The 23158-nt window shown below is 39.0% G+C and overlaps 1 protein-coding gene across 9 annotated transcripts in view; it reads right to left on the reverse strand.

The window, feature by feature from the left end:
* Nucleotides 1–23158, reverse strand: part of pard3aa (par-3 family cell polarity regulator alpha, a) — a 647780-nt gene that overhangs the window by 269462 nt on the left and 355160 nt on the right. For all 9 annotated transcript variants that reach the window (XR_015524636.1, XR_015524633.1, XR_015524632.1 and 6 more), the window contains exons 13-15: nucleotides 18082–18267; nucleotides 17707–17877; nucleotides 1346–1481 (exon numbers count right to left, since the gene is read on the reverse strand). Coding sequence is in view for 4 of the 9 variants with exons in the window: in XM_087309010.1 (XP_087165136.1) it covers nucleotides 1346–1481; nucleotides 17707–17877; nucleotides 18082–18267 (493 nt within the window). In the remaining 5 variants the exon portion in view is untranslated. The remainder of the gene's footprint in view (nucleotides 1–1345; nucleotides 1482–17706; nucleotides 17878–18081; nucleotides 18268–23158) is intronic.

Consider the following 23158-nt stretch of genomic DNA (forward strand, 5'->3'; position numbering starts at 1 on the left):
GGTGAATCATCTTCAGCTACTAACAGCGCCCCCTGCTGCTGGAATCAGCCTCCAGAAATGATCAGATGTGCTCCAACATCAGGCACATTCATTCAAGACTGAACACACATCTGTTTAGCTGTGCCTTTACTGAATGAGCACTGTGCTGCGTCCCACAGATCGCTCTATCATGTCTCTCTTTTCATTCTTTTAAAATCTGTTTTAACACATTTTAATATTCATTACTATTTTTGTCTTGTTTCTTTTATTCTTGTTTATGTAAAGCACTTTAAATTACCATGGTGTATTGAATGTGCTATATAAATATACCTGTCTTGTCTTGCCTAAAGGAATAAAAACTGAACTGCATGTGTCACTGATGTGTAAAGCAAGACGTCACCGACTGACTCATCATCATCACACACACATTAGACGAGGTCAGAACAGGAGGATGAAGAAGGAGGAGGAATAAAAGAGGGATGAAAGATGATGGTCTGCGTCAGACACTAAAGAGTGTATTGTTCAGGACTGAGCGCTGGATTGTGAAATGAGGAGCGTGACGGTGAATGGATTGCTCTGCCGATTCCTATTGTCTGGCAGGAGGAGAACCGGAGCTGAGCTTGAGCAAAATCAGGACTGACTTGAAAGAGTCCTGCTGGATGAGGCACGGGGGCTTGAAAATGACATTAACCCCTATTTACAGAAGCACAGGAGTGTGTGTGTGTGTGTGTGTGTGTGTGTGTGTGTGCGCTTGTTTTTATATCCCAGTGGGGACTTAAACCTGAATGCACACAGACTCATGAGGACTTGTGTCACTGTGGGGACCAAAATGTAGGTTCCCATTAGCAAACATGTTTGCATATCAAACAGAATTAAGTATTTAAAATATAAAAATGCAGATTGTTTCCTGTGAGGATTTGTTTAAGGGAAGGGTTTGGGGGAGAGAATATACAGTTTGTATAGTAGAAACATCATTACGTCTATGGCAAATCACCATAAAGACAGCTGTACAAGTGTGTGTGTGTACTTTGTATTCCTTACAAAGTATGCATCAAATGTCCCCACAAGTATAGCAATACCAGTACATTTTGACCTTATGGGGACCTTTTTTTTTGGTTTTGTGGTTTGACCTTAGTGGCATTGCTTGCCTTGTACTTGTATACAGTATCTGTAAAGATAATAACGTTGAATCTATTCTAATCTATAGATACCTATGGTGATGTCATGGACATCATATATATATATGTATAAATTATTTCTTTTGTTACAGTGCATTATGTTTAAAAGTCTTATCTTGTCCTCAGAGCAATACTTTAGGTCAGCAGGACCATCTGAGGCTCTTAAAGGAGAGTTTGAATGCACTTACCCATCATCCTGGCCTTCATGGTGGACCGTGGTGTGTGTTTGTCGACAGGACTCTCGGGATACAGAGACTGAGAGATCCGCCGCTCGTGTTCGTCTCGTGGAGATTGCAGATGCACAGGAGGACTACCCGGAGACTCCTGGGAAGAAGAGGAAGAAGAGACTTTTATTTTTAATCTTTCAGATGCTTTATTTTTCTGGCAGCTTTAGCAAAGATGTACTCACACTAGGCATGGTTGCATTGAACCTTATCTGGGAGTGATAGTCCCCCCTCCCCTCTCCCACTCGGCCTGGACTCACACTGCAATTTTACCTTTTGAGCCCGAGCACGCTTAAATCATCGATGATGGGACTGTTCAGTCAGGAAGAGGAGATGGAGATTGCTTTAGTTCTATTGTTTTGTATTATTTTAGGTGGTTTGGGATGCAGTGACACAGTCAAGTCCTCGTGCTGCTGGTATTAAGACGTTTGCTAAAGGTGACAGTTCGCGTTCATTCAAATGTATTAATGATTAATAAATCTGTATGAAACAGTCCCTTAAAGTCACTGAGATCGCCATAGCAGTGCTCTAACATCAGTTAAAACACCTTGGCATGGATTTAGAAAATCCTCCCTGACCTTGGATGCCAGAGAAGATCAACAGTTTCTAATCCTTTCCATAACACACACACACACACACACACATCATAGAAATGTACACAGGACTGAACTGATGCTGTTTATGAGGTCTTAATCCGGCGTCCCCTCTGCCTCTCTGTCCTGTAATTACAGCTCTTAATCTGTCACATGTCCAGCGCTCTCCACAGACCCGGACAGCCTCATTAGCCCTCTCCATCGCATCTCTCTCTCTCATTTACTCTGGTATACGACGGAAAGATGAGCCTCTGTCTATGTCAGATCTGTTGTCCTCTCCCACATATTTCCAGACTATTTTTCAAGTGGATTATGACGGCTACATGCGCCCCGAGGCTGTGCAGCTGTGGGTCGAGCTGCTCAAATTTACCCCGTGAATACTGCGCTTTTGAGCCAGTGACAGTTTATTATGTGGCCCATAATGGGTGAATTAATTCTCTCTCAGCGGTGAGAGTAAAGCCACTGAATGGGAACAAGTGCTTTGGTTAAAGGAGGCCAATTCTACACTTTTCAGTCCACTTTTAATATAGTATTAGTCAAGGTTTCTTGCACTTAAAATGTGCTAATTAAGTTGTTCCGGATTATTTTTGACCCTCCCACTGACATTTAGTATTAAAAAAGTTGCTTTGTGTTATCATTCATTCAGACCCTTGTGAAGTTCAAGAAGTTCAGGACAAATGTATTTTTCAAGCATGGCATTAGAAGAACAATTTATATCCATCACTCTACAAGTCCATCCATTGATCCGTAAATCCATCCATCCAACCATCCATCCATCCGTCCATCCGTCTGTCCATCCATCCATCCATCCATCCATCCATCCATCCATCCATCCATCCATCCATCCATAATGTTGTATTTATTGTTCTAAATGTGTATCTATCCAACACTCCATACATCCATCATTCATTTCTTTCTTCCATCATTTGTATTTATTGTTTTATCTTTTTTTTATATATATCATCAATCCATTCATCCATTCATCCATTCTATTAATCTATCCATGTTATTAATTCATTCGTAACCTTAAAAGTTTGTCCATCCATCCATCCATTCTTCTATTGTTGTATTTACTGATCTACATCACGATATATCCACCATTCTACACTTACATTTATCCATCCATCCATCAGTCCATCCATGTTATTAATCTATCCATAACCTTAAAATTTTGCCCATCCTTCCTTCCATCCATCCATCTATCTTTCCTTCCATGTATTGTCTACATTACCATCTATTCACCATTCTACACTTGCATTTATCCATCCCTGCATCCATCTATCCATTCATCCATCCATGTTATTAATCCATCCATCCATAACCTTAAAAGTTTGTCCATCAGTCTATCTATCCATCCATCATCCATCCATCTATACATTCATCCATCCATCCATCTATTGTTGTATTTATTTATTGATTGATTACAATCTATCCACCATTCTACACTGGTCTCAATCCATCCATCCATCCATCCATGCATCCATCCATCCATCCATCCATCCATCCATCCATCCATCCATCCATCTATCCATCCATCCATCCATCCATCCATCCATCCATCCACCCATCCATCCATCCATCCCTCCATCCATCCCTCCATCCATCCATCCATCCATCCATCCATCCATCCATCCATCCATCCATCTATCCATCCATCCATCCATCCATCCACCCATCCATCCATCCATCCATCCATCCATCCCTCCATCCATCCATCCATCCATCCATCCATCCATCCATCCATCCATCCATCCATCCATCGTTGTAATTATAAATCTACATCTCTATCTTCACACCATTATATCCTTGCATACAACCATGTGTAGTGTGTGTGAGGTCTGTATAGTGTGTGAGTGGTGTGTATTGTGTGTGACGAGTATGAGAGGGATGTTTAGTGTGTTTAGAGTGTGAGGGGTGTGTGTAAGCTGTGTGTAGTGTGTGTGTGAGATGTGTGTAATGTGCATGAGATGTCTATGTAGTGTGTGTGAGATGTGTGTGTTGTGTTAGGTGTGTATGAGATGGAGTCTGTGTGTGTGTGTGTGTTTGTCAACACTGCGCCAGCATTTGATTCAATCAATGACTTTCTCAGGTTCGTCAATTGAGTTTCCCTGCTGAGCTGCAAGTGGATTAGAGCCAATCTTCATTCAGAGCTGTCCTTCTGCTCCCCGGACGCCTCCAGTCAAGCACACACACACACACATACACACACACACACACACACACACACACACACACACACACACACACACACACACACACACACACACACACACACACACACACACACACACACACACACACACAAACACACATTCCTATATACTACAAAAACTACATTTCCCATGATGCAGTGATATGACATCAGTAAGTCACCGTAAACTTGTGTCAAAAAGGTCCATCGGAGAGTAAATATAGGAATGAGGAACTGATGGGCGAGTCCTCCTGTTATTGCCTGGTGCGTGTGCGGATGTGTCCCATCATGCCCTGCTTCGCCCCGTGGAGCGTCAGTCTGGCTCAATGCTAATAAAACCATAATTTAGCAGTCAGGCTGACTGATCGCTCTTTCAAGACACAATCGATCAGCGCCTCATTTCAGCGGGACGGGTTTCTGTAGCCAGCAAGACACTTCCTTCCTCGCGTCAGCTTTTATAAACGTCACGCCGACACACACACCACATGGGCTGTGTTTATGGCTTACAGGAGGCGCTCCCGGAGAAGAACCCGGTCCGGGACATACTTTGGCATAGATGATAATGAATTACAGTCGGAAATTTCTCAGGCCTGTTGTTTAAACCTGTCTATTTTGGCAGCCATATGAGTAGCAGTGCTTGATTTGGTTTTAAAAAAGAGCTATAATGTAAAAATCACTTTTATAAGGGGTTTACACACAGTTGTGTGTCAGCAGTGTGTGTATATATCCAGCTTCTAATGGTAAACATAGTAATTAAATTTTTTTTTAAATCAGACTTGATATAAACAGTCTGCAGAAACACTTTAATTGACATTCTCCCTTTTGTACGTGTCATCAGAGTGGGAAAGCCCCGCCCACTAGTGACCATCTCTGCCTCATTAGCATAAACAGCAGCCCTGAGTGAGAAGCAGCCGCCTGCTTGTCGAGTTTTAAGATGCACAAATGAACACCGCTTTCAGCTTTTCGTGAACAGTCAGTTTTTCATAGAGATAACATTATTCTTGCTTTTGAATCTGCCACTATACTGACACACAAGCATTTGTAGCTCCGCCCTCTATTGAAAGAGCACAATCTCATTTGAATTTAAAGCGACAGTCACCAAATTAGGATCAAAGCCATTTAGGGTCAGTTTCAGAGAGTTCTAAAACAATTGTGTGGGTTAATTTGAGCTGAAACTTCAAACACACACTCACACTCTAGGGACATCAGAGACTTATTTAAAATGTTGTAAAATAGGTACCCTTTAAATAGATATTTTACTGGAAAAATGTTTCAAATTTAAGTAGATAAAATATTATTTTGTATGTATTTATTCGGCGACGCAGTGGCGCAGTGGGTAGCACGTTCGCCTCACAGCCAGAAGGTCGCTGTTCGAACCTTGGCTCAGTTGGCGTTTCTGTTTGGAGTTTGCATGTTCTCCCTGCGTTAGCGTGGGTTTCCTCCGGGTGCTCTGGTTTCCCCCACAGTCCAAAGACATGCGGTACAAGTGAATTGGACAGGCTAAATTGTGCGTAGTGTATGATATATGTGTGAATGACTGTGTGTGGATGTTTCCCAGAGATGGGTTGCGGTTGGAAGGGCTTCCGCTGCATAAAAAGTTGCTGGATAAGTTGGCGGTTCATTCCGCTGTGGTGACCCTGGATTAACAAAAGGACTAAGCCGACAAGAAAATGTATGAAATGAATTTATTTATTCTTTAATTCAAGCAAACTTTCTTTTGATGCACTGGCAGAATTATTCATTCATTCATTTTCCTTTGGCCTAGTCCCTTTATTCATCAGGAGTAGCCAAAGCAGAATGAATAGTCAACATATCCAGCATATGTTTTATGCAGCGGATGCCCTTCCAGCTGCAACCCAGTAATGGGAAACACCCATAAACTCTCACATTCACACACACACTCATATACTATGGCCAATTTAGTTCATTAATTCCCCTATAGTGCATGTGTTTGTACTGTGGGGGAAACTGGAACACCCGGAGGAAACCCACGACAACATGGGGAGAACATGCAAACTCCACACAGAAACGCCAACTGGCCCAGCCGGGGCTCAAACCAGTGACCTTCTTGCTGTGAGGTGACAGTGCTAACCACTGACCCACCGTGCCGCCCTGTATTTCATCAGTGTACTGTTATTTGACTTCCTGAAATGAAACAGTAACAGAGCAAATGCAGCAAAGTGGAGCTGAAGCAAACCTGCCAGGTGTGAACACAGGGGCGGTGTATTTTTAAACACTTCTTTCAAAGAATGGGGCGATGTGTGCATTTCTGAGCTCCCCAAAGGACATTTTCTGAACTGCACAGAATAACTTATAAAGATATTAGCTTTCGTCAAGAAACAGAAATCAAAGAAATGTATAATGAAAAAGGTGACCAGAGGGCCCTCGCAGTTCTTCAGATTTAGCTCATGAATATGCATGAAGATGGGTGTGTTATATGGAAATTTACTGTTAGAGTTTGAGTGTGTGCGTTGAGAATGGGGGGGGGGTAATACTTAATTGTAAGGTTTTTTGTTAAGTTTCATGTACTTACACTGTAAAAAAAAAACTACATAAATTTAAATAAAAATTAATGTTACTTTAACTGATTCATTCATTAATTTTCCTTTGGCTTAGGCTCTATTTCAGAGGTCGCCACAGCGGAATGAACAGACAACTATTCTAGCATATGTTTTATGCAGCGGATGCTTTTCTAGCAGCAACCCAGTAGTGGGAAACCCCCATACAAACTCATTCTAACACACACTCATACACTATGGCCAATTTAGTCAACCCAAAGCGGAGGAAACCCACGCTAACACAGCGAGAACATGCAAACTCCACACAAACAACAGCCAGGATTCAAACCAGCGACCTTCTTGCTTTGAGGCCACTGTGCCACCATGCTACCCTACTTTAACTTATATTTGCTTTAATAAACACAAGTGTGGATGTAGGGGTTTTGGAGACGTCTGCATCACCATATGGGGCATAAGAACAGGACGTGTGTTTGGATATAACTCTGGTTTTCTGACCACACTTTGTTATTATTGTTCATTTATTTCTTTGCTACAGATTAGAACTCAATTGAGAAATAGTTTAGAAACAAATCTTTGTGCTTAACAAACTAAATAAATATGTGGGCTAATGGATGTGTTCATGAAGGTGAGCTTCCACCGTTTTTCTGACTCCACCAAAGTAAAGGAGTAAAGAGTAAAAGTAAAGTAAAAAGAAAGTAAAGAGGCTGAATGGAGGAGGCTCGTTCTTTATCCTCGCGCTGCAGATGCTGTGTTTAACTCTGTTTTCTCGCTAGTGGGCGCACATATGAACGCAAATGCATTTGCTATTTAAAGAGCGTGGCGCAACGCCTCAAAACAATCTTGCGCCAAGCTGAAACTAGCAAACAAGTATTGCGCCGGGTCTTGCGCCACATTGCGCCGGGTGTATGATAGGACCCATAGTCTTAATTATGTTTTTATTTAACTTTACATTTAGTTTTAGTAATTTTAGTTTTAATTAAACGCTTTTTCCCACTTAAAAAAATAAGCTGAAATATAAATCAAGCATAATAGAAACATACACTATCATGACTAATGCATTCAGCTCAGTAATATTTCCTTGCTCTTATCATCACTCTATAAAGTTTAACTCAATTTCCAATGAACACAATCACTTCTAGGTCACTTCTACTTACACAAACTGGTCCTGGATCAGCCTTAATGACGCAGATGAACACAAGCCAGTACACTAGAGGCGTGGAGAACTAATTGGACACACTCAATCCGGGAGAGCGTATGCATTTCTCATTTCAATAATCCAGCGCTGATAGGCTCATATGATGAACATACGCTCTCAATTACCCACGAGGCTTCACCGAACACTCTGCTGAACTCCGATAACGTCGCAAACATTTAAAACATCATTAAAGCAGAAATACTGAAACCTCCACGCTGAGCAAAATTACCACGGTTTTGTCTCATCAATGCACTACGTAAGGGTGTAAAAGAGAAACGCAACGTCGAGAAGCATAATGAGAACTATTTAATTGAATTCCAAGTTTAATTGCCTGAGAACATCTAACCTTATATTAATAGAAGCAGAAAAGCAGGGATTGGCATACGCCGACTCTCTGAAGCTCAATTATTGAACTGGAGATGAAAACGCAATGACCAATAATACATTACATCAGTATCTGGGTCAAGACGATCCCTTATGAAGAGCTGCAGATACGCCAGATTCTCAATCTGAAAGCTCATTTCAGGCCTCAGACTAGGGCTGATTATTAAACCCTTCATTTATTGTCTGAATCTGCTGCCATTGTGACTAAATCAGGTCACTCGCATCATGTCAGGCCTTTCCAAGTTTCATCCAGGAGTCGGCAGAGCAAGTGTTTCAGTTACAAACTCAATCTGTACTACTTTATTTCAGAGTTAGAAAGCATTTCGAAGCATCAAACTGTAGGTTCAATGAACCGATCCGAACCAAAGACAGATGATGCTGACTACTAAGATGCCAGAACCTTAAATTTGCATCTCCTCTTGTAAATTTCTGTTTAACAGAGAGAAGATTTCTTCAACACATTTCTAATCATAATAGTGTTAATAACTCATTTCTAATAACTGATTTATTTTATCTTTGACGTGATGACAGTAAATAATATTAGACTAGATATTCTTCAAGACACTTCTATACAGCTTAAAGTGACATTTAAAGGCTTAACTAGGTTAATTAGGTTAACTAGGCAGGTTAGGGTAATTAGGCAAGTTATTGTATAACGATGGTTTGAGACTATCGGAAAAATACAGCTTAAAGAGGCTAATAATTTTGTCCTTAAAATGCTGTTTAAAAAATGGATGACTGCTTTTATTCCAGCTGAAATAAAACAAATAAGACTTTCTCCAGAAGAAAAAATATTATCAGACATACTGTGAAAATTTCCTGTTAAACATCATTTGGGGAAAAACAAACAAACAAACAAACAAACAAATAAATAAAATTCAAATTCATATAATTTTAAAAAGTTTTAGTATTTATTTATTTATAATTTGAAGATTTTTTTTTGTTTATTTCGCAATATTTAGCTTATATATGAGTAATTAAATATTTAAGCTGTAAATTTTTTTATTAAGCAATTTGTTATATTGACATAATATTAACGTTAAATTATTAATTAAAAGTGTAATCAATAAATTTATACTGCAAAAAGTAATTCTAACATTTTAAGTTTGTAAGTCTTTAAGCCCTGGTTTGTAAATAATGCAAAAAAGCATAAAAATAAATATATAAATACAAATACACAAACAAAAAATAATAATAATAATAATACTAATAATGATAAAAAATTATATTTTCATTTTCATATTATTATTTTTTATGTAGCAGCAACAATAATAATAATAATAATAATAATAATAATAATAATAATAATAATAATAATAATAATAATAATAATAATAATAACAACAACAATAAATAATAATATTAATAATACTAATAATGATAAAAAATTTGATTTTCATTTTCATATTATTATTTTTTATGTAGCAGCAACAATAAAAATAATAATAATAATAATAATAACAATAAATACTACTACTAATAATAATAATATTAACATCAATAATAATAAAAATAACAATAATAATAACAATAACATTAATAATATTAATAATGATAATCATACTTCTACTACTACTACTACTACAAATAATAATAATAGTGTACTATTGTGTATTTCTACTACAGATAATACCAATTATGATGGCCTCAACAGCACGCACACACACACACACACACACACACACACACACACACACACACACACACACACACATACACATACACACACACACACACACACACACACACACACACACACACACACACACATACACATACACACACACACACACACACACACACACACACACACACACACACACACACACACACACACACACACACAGGCCAGCAGACAGTGATGGATCTTCTTCATTTTAATGCAGGCCTGTGTTTTCCAGCGTTTGCAGTATGACAGCAGCAAGTGTCCGCTGTCAGAAAGAGCAGAGTCTCCGTCGCCCTGCAGAAAAACCCTGAATCTCTCCAGTGCCCTCTGCAATCTCTTACTACTCATCATCATCATCCTCACTTTTTCTTATTTCAGCTTCTCGTTCTCTCAATACTGACTCAAGGCGCAGTTTATTGGTAGTGGGACGCTGACAAAATGGTTAATTGGATTTACTAAATTATTTTAAGGTACAGTAAGTGCTTGCAAACAATTGATATGGGCTGAATTTAAACAAACAATTTAAGTTGAACATTATATAAATAATTTGCAACTAGTTACCTTAAAAAAAATGTAGTAAACGCAATCGATCATTTCATTTCAGTGTACCCAGCAGGGGTCCAGGGACACTTTAAAGCTGATGGAAAGGATGAAAGCGAGCATCCTCATCCTGAAACAGACAGATATGGGTGACTTTGACTTTCGGGCGACTCTGAGGGTGACGAGTGACCTTGCTGGAGGATTGGGACGGGACAGCAACTCAGCATGAGATCTGCTGTTCTCAAAGCACCGGCAGCAAACAGCAGCAATCAGCTCCACAGCGCGGCTAATAAAGACTGATCTGAGCTCAGCTGGAGATGCGGGCTGTGTGCAGGGTTTCTTATCGCCAGATGAAGACAAAACACTTCATATTTCTGTTTTCTGTCTGTGTATTGACCTTAAAAACTCATAATTATATAAGATACAAACTCTGAATAGTACAGCATACAATGATGACGTGTAAATACAGAAGTGCAACTTATCGGAAAACAATAATCATTGTGGCTGCGGTGGTTTCTATTATCTTTGGTTCCTCTGAGTTTGTCTTTGTCAAAACTTGGTTATTGCGACAGCCCAACATAACAGACAAAAATATTGTGTAGTCTGATCCCGGCATTACTGTAATGCCTTGTTACTGTCTATTGTTCTTTCAGGAAATGTTAAGAGAAGCATCCCAGGCGCAGCAGGTACCTAAAAGAAACATAAAGGAGAACTCTATTAAGTCCCCCGAGCTCTGAGAGAAGAGCGGCTTCTGAGCAAATGTGATTTTCCTGTGGGAAACATGCTCTCCTCTTTAAGCGCGGTCACACACTGCAGTCTTCTCATTTCCATAAGCAGTCATCATTCTGAATTTCATCTCCTCCTAACGCAGCGGCTTCAAAGCGCCTGTCGTATATTCTTTCGAAAGATAAGTGTTAGATTACACTTTCAGATGTTATGACTCAGAGAAAGAGAGAAAGAGAGGGAGAGAGAGAGAAGGAGGAAAAAAAACACAAACACACATCCAAAGAGATTGCATTCGGGGAAAGAAGGAGGGATGGAAAAAGACGGCATTTGAAGTTGATATTTGATATTTCATACTGCCATCTGTTATCAGTATAAATCAGCATGAGCATTTCGGCGGTCAAATTGCTTTCGATCGCAATCCGTCGCTCACACACACACACACACACACACACCCGTGTCACTCTCTCTCTCTCCCCCCGTCTCCTGTGTCTGTCTGATAAGAACTACTCACTTTAATTTACTTTTTCTGCAGTCAAACTTCTCTGTCTGCACACACTACTCAACTCTGTCCATCAGTCACTCAGGCCGACACGCCGTCCATCTTTGTGCAGGCAGAAAGAGAGCCATTTTCATCAGCGTTTGAGGACAAAGCACTGAACTATATTATGCTGCTTTATTATTACACTGTGTTTCTGAGTTGGAGGAATGTTTTCATTCCCAAAGCTATTATAGGTGGAAGTACCAGCTTTCTGGTAGGATCTGAGAACAAGTTTTAAACAAAACCTTTTGAGAAAACAAAGTTAGCTCTTAGTTTAGACAACTAAACTAACTAGACCTGTGTTAGGGTTAGGGAGAGTTGTGTATAGGGTGGACTGTATATCGTGTCCTTTCGAAAAGGCGATGTATGTGCGTAAAATACATGTTCAGAGATGTTATGAATAATACATGTTCAATGCAATGAAAGATGAAACAAATATGTGTATTATGTTAAGTGTTGCAACATAAACATAGAGACAGCTAGTATTAGCTGCATTTCACTTTTGTATGTAGAATTAAGTGAAGTTTATTTATAAACTAATTTCGAGAGGAGCACGTGATTATGATTGAACACGGCTGGTTCTGCATTAACATGCATGATCCACCAATCAGGCCATTCCTAACCCACTATAAAGAGCCAGGGTTTTTTCACTACAGTCATCTTCGATTGGAAGAATCCCCCCTTCCACCCCTACCTTTTCACCTTTCCCTCCATAGGGCAGCACGGTGGCCCAGTGACTAGCACTGTTGCCTCACAGCAAGAACGTCACCGGTTCTAGTCCTTTAACAGGCCGGTGGTCGTTTCTGCGTGTAGTTTGCATGTTCTTCCCGTGCTTGCGTGGGTTCACCCCGGGTCCTCCGGTTTCCTCCCACATTCCGAAAACATGCTCAACAAGTAAATTGATAAATCTGAATTTTGCATTACAGGTAATCTCATAATGCAGCATATCTTTTAATAGCATTCAATTTTTAGTCATCAGCTCTTATCAAGAGGGAGTTGTCGAGATCTACCTGAGCTCAAGGCTCCCCTCTCTTCCTCCAAACGGGAGGGAGCCCAGGGCTCAAGAACCTTCAAGCTCAGGGCTCTCTCCCGGGACAGCATGCCAAACTTGCTTATAATCAATCATCAGCTAAGTGTCAACTCTTGAAATAGAATTGTATTGTAGAAGATGAATTGTAGTTTTGAAAGTCAAAGGCGCTTTGGTAGCAATACAATTAAATTTGTTTATGTTTGATATCTATTAAACCCTCTAATGCAGTGGTTCTCAAACTGGGAGCCTCCAGATGGCGCTGTGGGGCCGTAGAGAAATTGTGGATGAGGAGTAATCAACCGACCCACCTGGATGAATTTTGTTCATTCGTTCATTCATTTTTCTTGTCGGCTTAGTCCTTTTATTAATCCGGAGTCGCCACAGTGGAATGAACCGCCAACTTATACAACAAGTTTTTAAGCAGCGGATGCCCTTCCAGCCGCAACCCATCACTGGGAAACATCTACACGCGCACTCATACACTATGGAGTAATTAGGACCCAATTCACCTGTACCGCATGTCTTTGGACTGTGGAGGAAACAGGAGCACCCGAAGGAAACCCACGCGAACACAGGGAGAACATGCAAACTCCACACAGGAACTCCAACTGAGCCGAGGATCGAACCAGCGACCCAGCAACCTTCTTGCTATGGGGCGACAGCACTACTTACTGTGCCACTGCTTCGCCCCGGATGAATTTTGTGTCCCGCGTTATTCTGAAGGTTAATGTGTTTCTTTATTAGAACTTGGGCTCAAGAGTATACAAATATTAAGCTTTATGTGTGTGTCATTTAAATGAGGTTAATACTTTCGCACGCAGAAATAGAAGCGCAGCGCCACACCGCTATATGCACAGGGACTGAGTAAGAGCTCACGGTCAGGCGCTTCCAACGATTCGTTGCTGCTTCTGACTTTCGTTTCACAGCCTTTCATCTCGCTTACGCTTAAACAACTAAATGAATGCTCAGGTTTGTTTATCGGACTACATTTCAGTTAGATGATCAGTGCTGTAAAAGGAACATTATCGGTGGATGAAAGCACTTCCCTGTAATAGTGACTTCTATTATTGCTAAGTAACCGATCAGCTGGGCGCTGCGGACAGTGTGCGACTGTGCGAACGCTTCACTCATAAAAAACAAATAACATTTTAAAGACATGGCACAACATTGCACCTCGTACACAATGTGACAGGCTTTAAACTTTGCATTGCATTGACCTCTTACTAACATTGATTAATAACTGGATGATTAAAAAAAAACAAGAATAACATTTTGTATACTCCCTGAGTAAAACCCATTATGAATTACTAAATATTAAAATGTAATAGTGAGCTATATTTAATAATGCTCAACATATCTGCTTAATGTTTAATAGTATTAGTTTAATAGTAATAGTTTAAGAGTATAAACACATTTTTTTCAAGATGTTAATCCACTTTTTTCCCACATTTTAAAAACTTTACTAATTCAAATGTAATATTCAGAATTATTTTTAAATATAACAAGTTGGTTAGAACATTTAAAAGTCAGCAAAATTGTTAAAATTATTAAAAGTAAAATGTATGGCCCTTTGCCTTTTAAGTGGGTCGAATGGGCCCTCTGTGGACTCTGAACTTGAATACTCTGTTCTACCTTATTCAAGATCGCATTTAAGAAATTATTGATAATTTCTATAGGGATTTACCCTACACAAAGGGGCGTTTCGCTGAAAAAGTTTGAGAACCGCTGCTCTAATGAATGTGAAACAAATAGTTGTAATTTAAGGGGTCATGCAAAGTTCAATGTTTCACTTTACACCACATCCGATCTTCCAATATTGTGAATTCTGCCATAAGCATATTTCAAATTTATCCTTCAGCATTCATCCCCAAATTTGGGTCAGATAATCTTCAAACCATGTTGGTCAGATAGTATTAAAATGTCTTTATACATAAGATTATTCACATGCAATGTATGAAAACAAATAAACAGTTTTTTAGAGGCTGCAAATCAGAAATATTTGGAATAATGAAATGTTTTTACGCTACAACAATAAAAGAAAATCTATGATTGGCCTAATGTAAGAGATTTAAGAAAGTACCTGGTTGCCAAATGTGACCAATAAAAGACTTGCTCAAGTATGTTAGTACCAGAACACTCTTACAAACATACACTTATTGAGCCATACAAAGTTCATTGATTAAATATATTCTACACCAAATTATAAGAATAAACATCACTGTTATCCTTCAGCTTACAACTTTAAATTTGGTTCAGACTATATTTAGGGCCTTCTGGTCTTTTGGGTTATGATTGAGTCATGCTGAATCAAAGCCAATGGAAGCCTTATTGTATATGTCTCTGTGTATGGTGACATATGTTGAGTTATGTTTGTGGGCTCTGTGAAATGTGAAAAGCGTTTTTTAAAACATCATCCGGTTGTACTTTCAGCTTCCATGCTCAAATTTGTGTCCACTAATGGCAATAAAGCTACAAAAGTGGACACAGCTTCAGACTACCCAGGCCTAAATTCAGTGTTCAAGATATGTGCTATATTAAAGTCTATGGTAGCTCCTATAAATGTTTTGTAAGAGTTGGTGCCTGCTTTACTTTTATAAAACAAATCAAATACAACTCACTTGGGTCTTGCAGAGTTTCATGTTTCAATTTATGCCACACAATGCTTTAATGTTCATGCCAAAAACACACAAATTCATCCTTTAGCTTTCATTCCCAACTCTAGATCAGATAATCTTCACTCCATGATCACCAAATATTACACATTAATCTAGTCACAAAGGCACCAAAACACATACTTTAGTTTCAATTGATGCAGATCAGGAAGACTCTGGAATTTTAGGGTTTTATTTGGTGCGACTTTTTAGTTGCATCAACACTTTCAGCACCAACTAATGTTGCAAAAAACTAATGTTGTAATGAAAACATCTTCATAACATCTTCATATGTTTCATTACGCTAAAATAAATGGTGTTGTAGCTGCTATAACTGTGGAGTAAAAGCACCATCATTAACCCAGCTCACGCATCGACCCTAATATATGTCAAACAAATGGTTGTGACTCCTTGGGTCAGGCAAAGTTCAGTGTTTCAATTTATGCCACACCACATATTAATAATCGTATCAAAAACATACTCTTCGGTTTTCATCCCCAAATTTGGGTCAGATAATCTCTAGGCCATGTTGGCCAAATATAATTTATACACAAATCCATCTGCATGCAGATCAGGAAGACTCTGACTCAGGAACACACATAAAAAAAAACTTTCTAGGTACCATTTTCACAATAGTCTGAGTGCACACATGCAGATTAGTGGCAGCGCCAACTACTGGCAGAACTACAAGAGAACAAAACTTTAAAAAATAATTATTCTTATTTAAATATGCGCCAAGGGATAATCAACAAATCAGATAAATCATATAATATTTTTACTAACAGAATTATTTCTTTTACTTAGGGGGGAACAACAACAACAACAACAACAACAATAATAATAATAATAATAATAATAATAATAATACAAATAATAATACAAATAATAATAATACAAATAACAATAATAATAATAATAATAATAATAATAATACAAATAATAATAATACAAATAATAATACAAATAATACAAATAATACAAACAATAATAATAATAATAATAATAATAATAATAATACAAATAATAATACAAATAATACAAATAATACAAACAATAATAATAATAATAATAATAATAATAATAATACAAATAATAATACAAATAATACAAATAATACAAACAATAATAATAATAATAATAATAATAATAATAATACAAATAATAATACAAATAATACAAATAATACAAACAATAATAATAATAATAATAATAATAATAATAATAATAATAATAATAACAACTTACAAAATAAATTAATACAAATATTTTATTATTAGCAGTATAAATAGCTCCTTTATAGTTTTCTGTTTGTTTGTTTTTTTTTCAAATAGCTACAGAACAAACCACTGTTGTACAATGACCTGCCTAACTAACCTAATTAACCCAATTAATCCTTTAAATTGGCCATTAAGCTGAATATTAGTATCTTGCCAAATAATTAATAAAATATTTGGACCCCTTTGTCATCATAGCAAAGACAAAAAAAACAGAAAACTATTATGTTTAAATATGTTTATATGTTAAATGTTTTAAATATGTAAATATTTTAAATAAAAACAAATTGTCTACTTAACATCACTTGAATAATAATAATAATAAAAAAATCACACGTGGCCTAATAATTTTTGTCTTCAACTGTATATTATTATAATGTATTAAAGTCTACGCTAGCTCCTATAATATAATTTAATAAATGCTTGGACTGTGGCGCCGGCACCATCATCACTCTCAGTTTGGCTGCAGAACCGACTACCAGAAATAATGTTGCAAAACAGGACAAAATGTTGGAAAATTAAATATGTCGAAAGCATTCCTCATAGTGCTCGGTCACCCTTGTAAAAAGCAGAACATTTTAGCATACTAAAATGTACTTATAACATGCCTTTTAAAGCCTTTATTTACCCCCCTTTTACAAAATGTAAAAAAGTCTCTGATGTCGCTGAAGTTTCAGCTCAAAAAACCACACACATAATGATTTATAACTCTCTGAAGCTGACCCTTTAAGGCTTTGATTCAGATTGTGGCATTTTGGTGACTGTAGCTTTAAATTCAAATGACATTGTGCTTTTTTCAAAAGAAGGCGGAGCTACAAATGCCTGTGTGTCAGCATAGTGGCAGATTCAAAAACAAGACTTACATCCTATGCTAATGAGGGAGAGATGGTCACTAGTGGGAGGGGCTTTACCACTCTGATGACACGTAGAATGGGAGAATGTGTTTCACAACTCAGTCATACCACAGACCTAGAGCTGTGTTACTGTACACGCTATATAGATGACAATAATATCTGACCTCTCCTCTTCCAGCGATCCGCCGGGCCACTATCAGCTGAATCATGCCTCTCTTGTTGCTCTCGATGGACATGGACTTGCGCAGGGTCTCCATCGCTTCCTGATTCGTTTTCTCCAGTAGAGACTCGCCATTAACGGCTATCAGCTGGTCATTTATCCTCAGTCGCCCGTCCTGAGACGACACACACATAAATAAACTTCTCTGAATCAACCTTTTGAAATAATATATACAGTAGAAGACAAAATTATTAGTGTGAATTTTAAAATATTTCCCAAATAATGTTAAACAAATTCAGGAACCCTCGGATGAGAGGGGATATATATATATATATATACACATGTGGGTCCTACAGCCAATCAGAGAGCTGCTCCTCACCTTGCAGGCGGCTCCTCCAGTGATTATAGACTTGACGAAAATGCCCAGGTCAGCGTGACTCTCTTTGGCTCTGTTTCCCTTCACGCTGACCCCTAATCCTGCCGAACCAGAGTCGTTGAGAGGGATTTCAAAGGTCATAAACTCTCTCGTCCCATCCGGCGTCAAAATGAGGTCATCTTGCTCTTTCTGACGAAGAAACAGATAGCAAACTGTGAGTTTTACTTTCTTGTTCAATATTAAAAATTATTAAAAATTTGATCAGGTGTGTTTAATTAGGGTTGGAACTAAACATCAGAGCTGTGGCCCTCCAAGAACTGAGTTTGACACCTGTGAATTGTGACACAAGAGACATTACACACCTCAGCTTTAATATATAACAAAAGTAGCAACACATCACATTACAGACTCAACCAGTGGGTTTGGGGTGGGTTTGATACAGCAACAATTCGACACCGGCCCTCCCGGACTGAGTTTGGACATCCCTGATCTAGGTCATTAAAATAGAGCCAAATGAGCCATAACAGAGCCTAAAGCATAGGTCTCAAACTCAACTCCCGGAGGGCCGCAGCTCTGCCCAGTTTTGCTCCAACTCTAAATTAACAGACCTGATCAAACGAATCAAGCTGTTCAAGACTACTAGAAACTACTAGATCAGCTGTGTTTGATTAGGGTTGAAGCAAAACTGTGCAGAGCTGCGGCCCTCCGGGAATTGAGTTTGACACCTGTGATCTAAAGAAAAACTGTGCACTACCAAAACAATCATTGTACATTTTGATTTCATGTGAACATTTATCTAAAACAAAAAGACTTTGTTAAATAGATTATATCTGTTTCTGATGAAATGAATGACGTTTACAGTAGTTAAACAGGATTACTTACAAACCACCATTCAAGCATAATTAAAGCTTTGGTGAGTTTTCAACTACAAATGCTGCTAATAAAACACACTCTCAAATCTGAGGAATTAATAACGGACCACTAAACATTAACATAATGAATGTAACATAATATAACACCAGCACAATAAACAAGCACAATATAGCCTACAGCTGAATCGCAGAGTGCTTCGAGAGGTTGGGGATTAACACAGCGGTGTCACATGACTCATTAAACAGGATGTTTACAATAGTCGCTATGGAGATCTGCCTTGGCACCCGCATCACCGGCACAATCAAATTACAGCACAGAATGAAACTCATGACATACAGCCGGTCGACAGGGTGAAATACAACAATGCACTTCACCATAATTGAACAGAAGATTTCATATTTACACTACTGGAAAAACCAACCCATATCGGCTCCATGTGCAGCAATATCTGCATACAAGGCAGTGTTTAGACGCAGCCATTGTGTATAGCTGGTCTATGAACAAATGGAGCTCAATTCAGGACCAACTAAATAGCTTGATCAGTTACCTTACAGCAGGGGAGTTTCAAAAAGGGGGATTTACTGGGAGAAGATATACTGAAATATTGATTTAAACATGAGCACAAAGTAGGCAAGAACCCCATACTGGAAAATTCGGTAACGCTTTACTTGAAGGGGTGTTCATAAGCAGTGGCATAGCGGACGTTCCCGCAGGGCACGCACCACGGGGGGGTGCCCCGCGTGATTAGTTGCGATTTTCAATAATTGAAAATCCAGGAACCGCAATAATAAAACTCTTGGGAACAACTGTGGACGGAACCAAAGTGCACAGGTCTGTGTTCTCTGAACTCCTCTCAAGCGGTGGACTACTTCATTCTGATTGTTTGCCACCGAACCGCATCATAGCCAATGAAGACGCGCCGCTGTTTCCCGCCGCCGGTTCTGGTTAAAAAATGAATGATTTCTAGCTACTTTGACGCTCTCGTCGCTTTCGTTTTGTGATCGCTCCTCAGTTTGTGAAGGATTCCCCGCGTTGTCGCTCCAACCCGCCTCCTTTCCCTGCTCTTCAATTTGTGACATAGATATATACAGTAGATATCGCATAGGGACCCTGAGCATGCGTCAATAGCACCGCCACATTGGTACAGTGCTCCCAGGACAAATGTCATTCAACCGCATTAGTCAAGACAGTGTTATTACGTGAAGATGCGGGACTTTAGCGCTGTCTACGGGTGTAGTAATGAGCAAACAAAGAAAACAAAGCACAAAGGCAGAACATTTCATAGGTAAGTTTTTTTTACGTTTTTGTATGTTCTGAAATTTGTTCTAATCAGGTAACGTTATTGATGATAACAGTCTGCATTCACCATAAGGCAAAGCAGCTCCAATTCGCACTAAATACTCGGCTTATGCTAGTTTTGTTGAATAAAATCAGCAAACAATGCAAAAGAAATATGATAACGAGATGCTGCGCTGCCAGAAACTTGTATTATTGTCGACTAGTGAACGAGTCGTTCATAACGGAGATTCAGTCACAAACGAATCGCTCCCTCCGTCAGAATGAGGAGTGAAAGCAGGAGAGGAGCTGTGTTTCAGGACACGGATTAGATCAAATTTAACAGGGAGGGTGGATAGTACATTTCTGTACACACAAACACAAGCTTTATGTCAGGAATGGCCGTGCGGTCACTGATCCATCAATGTAGAAAAGTGATGTAAAATTATAATTTTCGTAATAAAAAAAAAATGACATACTAACATCCACGAAAACTCCCGATCAGATATATGTGTATATGTCTATGTCTTCATACATACGAACCATTGGCTGAGATGTTGCTGTGCAAGGCTGATCTAAATGTTGGAGTGAAGTTTATTTTTTAAACAAATTTCGAGAGGATCACGTGCTTATGATTATTCACAGCTGTTCCAACTTTAGCTAATGACTAATTATCCTATCAGACAATCCTTAACTCGATATAAATAACCAGACTTTTCTCATCTCATTATCTCCGTCCTCCCCTCCACCCAATCCTACCTTCCCTCCTTTCAAACGGGCGACACGGTGGCCAGTGATTAGCGCTGCTGCCTCACAGCAAGAATGCCCCTGGTTTAATTCCCCTCCAAACAGGGCGACATTTCTGTGCGGAGTTTTGCTCGTTCTCCCCGTGATCGCATGGGTTTTCCCCAGGTACTCCGGTTTCCTCCAACAGTTCAAAAACAAGCACCATAAACAATTAATCCAAAATATTTTAGCCAAACTCTGAGTACACCTTCTCAGCATCCATAACCGACACTTAGCTATAATAAGCAGGAGGGGGAGTCATCGAGATCTACCTGAGCTCAAACTCCCCTCTCGCCTTGCAACAGGAGGGAGCCCAAGGCTTGAGGATCTTATAAGCTCAGGGCTCTCTCCCGGGACAGCACGCCAAACTAGCTTAATTATCAACCATAAGCTAAGTGTGAACTCTTGAAACATGCTTCAAAAACACCAGAGACACACTGTTCATTAAGGAGTCGTGAACCTGTGAGTGGCTTTTCACATTTATATTATAGACGACGTTGCATCAGCACCAATCCAACAAACACCCTCCAAAACGAGCTCTTTTCAAGCAGGCGAGTCATTAAAGGAGGGATTCACTGAGGGAAAATCCATTCTCTATAGCAGTTATATACATTAAAAGCAAAAGTAATGTGTTTTAAGAAAGCTTCAGCACACACACACACACACACACACACACACACACACGCGCGCGCACACACGGCTGAAGAATGCCAGGTGCTTGGCTTTAGTCCAGCTGCTGATAGCAAAGAGGCTGGAGACGAGTTATAGAGATTCAGCCAAGCATTCAGGTGAGGCCCCTATCTCTCCGTCCTTTCATAATACACCACACACACACACACACACACACACACACACACACACACACACACACACACACACACACACACACACACACACACACACACACACACACACACACACACACAGCTGAAGTCAGAATTATTCATCCTCCTGTGGTTTTTGTTTTCTTTTTACAATAATTCCCAAATGATTCAGGAATTGTTCACAGTATTTCCTATATTGTTTTTTTCTTCTGTAAAGGTCTTGTTTGTTTTATTTTGGCTAGAATAAAAGCAGTTTTTAATTTATTTTAAACCATGTTAAGGTCAATATTATTTGCCCCCTTAGGCAAAATTAGTTTTGGATTGTTTACAAAACACACCACTGTTAACCACTGTCTGATTACCCTAACTTTATCCTAAGTAACCCTATTAAGCCTTTAAATGTCACTCTCTATTTTGTTCAGATCTTTTTATTGACATTTTACTTAAATTTTCAAAAAGATTTGAACAATAGAGATGAATTATCTGCACTCCAACAGAGCCCCCCGCCCCACTGCACCATGTCTGTACAATATATATAACCACCAACTATTCCAGCGTATGTTTAACACAGCGGATGACCTTCCAGCTGCACCATCACTCGGAAACACCCACTCATTCACATACATACACTACAGACATTTTAGTTTACCCAATTCACCTATAGCACAAGTGTTTGTACTGTGGGGGAAACCGGAGCACCTGGAGGAAACCCACTCCAACACGGGGAGAACATGCAAACTCCACGATTTTCTTGCTGTAAGGCGAAAGCGTCTTCTTGTTTTTCTTTCTATTATGAATAGAAATGTGTTAAATAAAAATCTTTCTGTTAAACAGAAATTGGGGGAAATTACACAGGAGGGTGAATAATTCAGACTTTGACCTCGGTTCCGCAGCATCCGGTCACGCACTAGCCGGCTGAAGGAAAGTTTCTTTCCCCAGACTATCAGGCTGATGAACACATAACACACCCCACACAGACTCTTCCAATCCCTCACTGCACACCATCAATATGTAGCATGCATTGCACTTTAACCAATCCATACTTGAAACAATACTGCCTACAACTATGTGGCCACCTATTCATTGTACATTTCACTGTCAATCTTTGTCCTGTTTATTTTTTATTTTTTTGGGGATTATGCTGTTGTATTTTGCACTGCTGTTGTATTTGCACTGTCTGTATTTTGCACTGTCTGGAGCCAGCACCTAATCCTTTCACTCATCATAGCACACGTATTGCTGATGATGTGACAATAAAAGTGATTTGATCTGCATATATTTTTCTTCATAATGCTTATCAGTGCTAGAGAGCCGGAGAGAGG

Source organism: Danio rerio, chromosome 24 (assembly GCF_052040795.2).
Source record: "Danio rerio strain M-AB ecotype USA chromosome 24, GRCz13ab, whole genome shotgun sequence".
NCBI lineage: Eukaryota > Metazoa > Chordata > Actinopteri > Cypriniformes > Danionidae > Danio > Danio rerio.